Below are 4,076 nucleotides of genomic sequence, written 5' to 3' on the forward strand. Positions count from 1 at the left end.
AAATGGCCAATATTTCAAATGGATGTCAAAACAGCTTTTCTAAATGGTGTACTAGAAGAAGAAGTCTATGTCGAACAACCACTCGGGTACATGAAAGCTGGAGAAGAGAAGAAGGTATTGAAATTGAAGAAAGCGCTATACGGGCTGAAGCAAGCACCGCGGGCATGGAACACACGTATCGACACATATTTCAAGGAGAACGGGTTCGAGCAATGTCCGTACGAACATGCCCTCTATGTGAAGAAAAATGGAATGAATGTATTACTTGTTGCTCTCTATGTTGATGATCTTATTTTTCTGGGCAGTAATGATCAAATGATAGAAGAATTCAAAAGCACAATGACACGTGAATTCGAGATGACAGATTTAGGCCTGATGAGATTCTTTCTTGGTCTGGAAGTTCGACAAGAAGAAACAGGAATCTTCATCTCACAAGAAAAATATGCAAAAGAAATCTTGAAAAGATACAAGATGGAAAGTTGTAATCCGGCTTCGACGCCAATGGAACCAGGAACAAAGTTGTCGAAATTTGATGGAGGAGAACGTGTCGAAGCAGGCAAATATCGAAGTTTGGTAGGAAGTCTTCGCTACCTCACATGTACAAGACCAGATATCTCATTAAGTGTAGGCATTGTAAGTCGATTCATGGAAGAGCCAGTTTACACACATTGGAAGGCATTGAAGCGAATTCTGAGGTACATCCAAGGAACAGTGTCACTTGGGATGTTTTACTCGAATTCAGACAAATACAAGTTGGTTGGTTACTCTGACAGTGATTGGTGCAGAGACATAGATGATCGAAAAAGCACTTCTGGATATGTGTTTTTCATGGGAAATACTGCGTTTACTTGGCTTTCTAAAAAGCAGCCAATAGTAACACTTTCGACATGTGAAGCAGAATATGTAGCAGCATCCTGGTGCGTTTGTCATGCAATATGGCTCAGAAGATTGATGAGTAAAATGAAGCTAGAACAGAAAGATGCTACAATAATACACGTTGACAACAGGTCAGCAATTGAGTTAGCAAAGAATCCAGTAAACCATGAAAGGAGCAAACACATTGACGTTCGCTTCCACTTCATTCGAGAACACGTGAAGGAAGGAAATGTCGAATTGAAGCATGTAGCAAGTAAGGACCAAGCAGCAGATATTTTCACAAAACCACTATCAAAGGAAATCTTCGACAGAGGCAAGAAGTTGATAGGCATGATGAATAGAAGAAACATTTAAGTTTACAGAGGAGTTTTGTTGAATAAACTTTAAATGTCATAGTTAATGGGCTTTTATTGATAAGTTAATGGAGAGTTTTGGAAGGTCAGTGGTCAAAATTAATAGTATTTACAATATTTCATGTTTCCTAGAATAGCTAAAGTCTATGAGTCTGTATAAAGACCAAAACGTATTCTAATGAAAACGCAGAAGTTGCAAATTGATTTGTCTCTTTTTTATCACAGACTAATCATAAAAATAAAATAATAGAAGAAGACCTCTTAGTTGCTACTCAGAGTTTTAGCCACCATTTCCTCATCAACTTTCTCTTTGGAATCAATCTTCTCATGATTGTTCTCAATAAATGATTGACTAACTTCAAGAATGGAACTTTGAATAGTTGGAGAAGAATGAGATTCCTGATTCTCTTTGCCTTTAGCATCTTGGGACCTTATCCCTCTTGGACGTTATCCCTCGTGGACCAAGTTGCTCCAAATTGGATTATTGGTCATGAAAGTTCTAATTATAGTGATTAGTAAAAACAACCTGAGTAGTATCCACTTGACCCTCTTTGAGAATCTCTTCCACTGCCTCTTCCTCCAAAAGAAGCTCAAGATTCTTCTTGGTTTTGTCACGAGATTTCTCTTTGAATTTAAGCTTGTTAATTCCATGAGAAGTTATAACCAGGTTCTTTTCGAAAATTTTCTCTTTTTTTATATTACTTGTCTTATTCCTCCTATGAACCAGATTGAGGTTTCCTTTAGGGTTCTTAATAGACTTCAAATAATCATGGTGCTGGCCTGAGTTATTCTTAAGTTAGCTTCTTCCTCACCATTCCCGGGGATCTCAATATTAGTTTGCTGAGAGTCATCTAAAGCATCATTAAGAGTTTCCTTAAGAAGAGCTTGAAATCTGGATCCTCTATTATTGGAAAACTCCTTGCTTCTCGTTTCCACAATAATTTCCTTAGGACTATCTTGTTTTCCTCTTCTTCCACGCTTGGTCTTTTGGACAATAGTCCAATGACCTTTTTGATTCCCTTGCTCTCCACCTTTAGCCACAATGTCATTGCTTCCATTTGAGCCAAACATGTTTTCACCATCTTTGGTGTTTCCTTTCACATATTCAACTTCACACCCTTCAACGATGTGGCCATACATCCCACATTTAAGGCAAAGCATATGCAATCCTTCATATTTAACTTTGAAGTGTCTCCCCTTTATAGCAAACATAGCCAGAAGACGTTTAGTTAGGTAAACTTGGATACACAACCTAACATATTCCCCCGATAATTTATTCTTGTCAACTTTAATGGATCTTCCTATCCTGCTGGAAATGAATGTGAGCACACGCTGATTGTAATATTCGATAGGTAGGCCCAAAATTCTCATCCACACCGCAAGTTGATCTACTGCATCTTTAGTTAGCCAAAAATTGAGACTCCATTCACGAATTGTGATGATCATAAATTAGCCAAGGACCTTCAAAAAGAGAAAGGGCATGATCTTCCTGACTCGTAAAAGTGACAAGATAGAAATCTTGGCCAAAGTCAATAATATTAAGCACTCCTTTTTTTCGTTCACATGAGGTGGAGACGGTTTTCCAATGCTCAAAATCCAATATATCTTCCAAAACTGAAAAACTAGTGCTATATATATATATATATATATATATATATATATATATATATATATATATATATATATATATATATGAAACATAAAGTGAGATCTAAGGTTGAATCTTTATAAAAATAATTTTAAAATAATATATTAGCCATCAGTCTTTCTCATATTTTTTACATTAATTTTATACTTTAATTAATGTGTCACATTTATATACCAAGACCATTTGGAACAAAAACAAAGAAATGAAAGGAGAAAAAACATACACACGATTTTTATTAATGAATTTAAATGACTAAACAATCACCAAACCTTAACAAACAACATTGGTTTGGATAATAAAACAACAAAACTCAATATAACTAAACCTAGCCACTCCCACCAAAAATAGCTTTAAGCTTCTTAACTTGAGCATGATCAAGCAAAGTACTTTTCTCCACAAAAGCAGAATTCAAATTATTACCAAACAAAGCAAGATCAACAACTTGTGAACCAGGGTTTGAGCTACTAAGTGTAAGAAAAGCAGTAGCTTTATTCCTTCCAGCATTGAACTGAAAATGCAACAGACCTTGTGGAATAACCAAAACTTCACCTTTGGAAAGTGTTTTAACAAAAACTTTATTATCAGAAGAAATAAAACCAGCAGTTATACGACCTTGAACCATAATCATTAACTCCGAAGCGCCGCGATGCGAATGCATTGGTAGAACGCCACCAATGTCTAGGTCTAACCTTGCTGCGGATATACCAAGACCATTAACAGCTGGAAACTGATTAACAAATGCTGGTGTTACTGAGAATTTGAAAAAGTTGGAAGTGTTTCCTTCATTGAAGTTTGAGAAAACGAAGTCTTTGATTGTTACTGATGATTTGCAAGGGTAGCCTGAAGGGGTTTGTGGAGAAGATAAATCTGCTACACAGAAGTCTAGTACTGAAGCATTTGATGTGGAATGTGAGAGAAGAGTTAAGAGAAAAAGAACGAAAATCATTTTGGGTTTGGATTAATTGATATGTTAGTAATGGTATTTTTGAGTGAATGAAAATGTTGAGTGGGGAAGGAATTATATAGTAATGGTTGTATAATTAAGAATTATTATTGCAAAGTTTGAGCCTAAAGATATGGTAATTAATTTAATTATATAATATACATGGAGTGACCCTATACCCTAGATGTAAATATGCATGTAAAGTTCCTTCAACGCAACGTTAACTTAAGTCAAATATTGATTTTGATAAGTCAAA

At 35.7% G+C, this 4,076-nt stretch overlaps 2 protein-coding genes across 2 annotated transcripts; one reads left to right on the forward strand and one right to left on the reverse strand.

Annotated features, from left to right (window-relative positions):
• Positions 1 to 471: 471 nt before the first annotated feature.
• Positions 472 to 1,230, forward strand: LOC127138039 (secreted RxLR effector protein 161-like). Its single transcript, XM_051064444.1, has one exon. The coding sequence runs from the start codon at positions 472 to 474 to the stop codon at positions 1,228 to 1,230; it is 759 nt and encodes a 252-aa protein (XP_050920401.1).
• Positions 1,231 to 3,080: 1,850 nt separating this feature from the next.
• On the reverse strand, positions 3,081 to 3,853 carry LOC127076278 (auxin-binding protein ABP19b). The gene has a single exon (XM_051017880.1). The coding sequence runs from the start codon at positions 3,821 to 3,823 to the stop codon at positions 3,203 to 3,205; it is 621 nt and encodes a 206-aa protein (XP_050873837.1). The 5' UTR covers positions 3,824 to 3,853; the 3' UTR covers positions 3,081 to 3,202.
• Between the last annotated feature and the right edge of the window lie 223 nt (positions 3,854 to 4,076).

Source organism: Lathyrus oleraceus, chromosome 4, assembly GCF_024323335.1.
Source record: "Lathyrus oleraceus cultivar Zhongwan6 chromosome 4, CAAS_Psat_ZW6_1.0, whole genome shotgun sequence".
Lineage (NCBI taxonomy): Eukaryota > Viridiplantae > Streptophyta > Magnoliopsida > Fabales > Fabaceae > Lathyrus > Lathyrus oleraceus.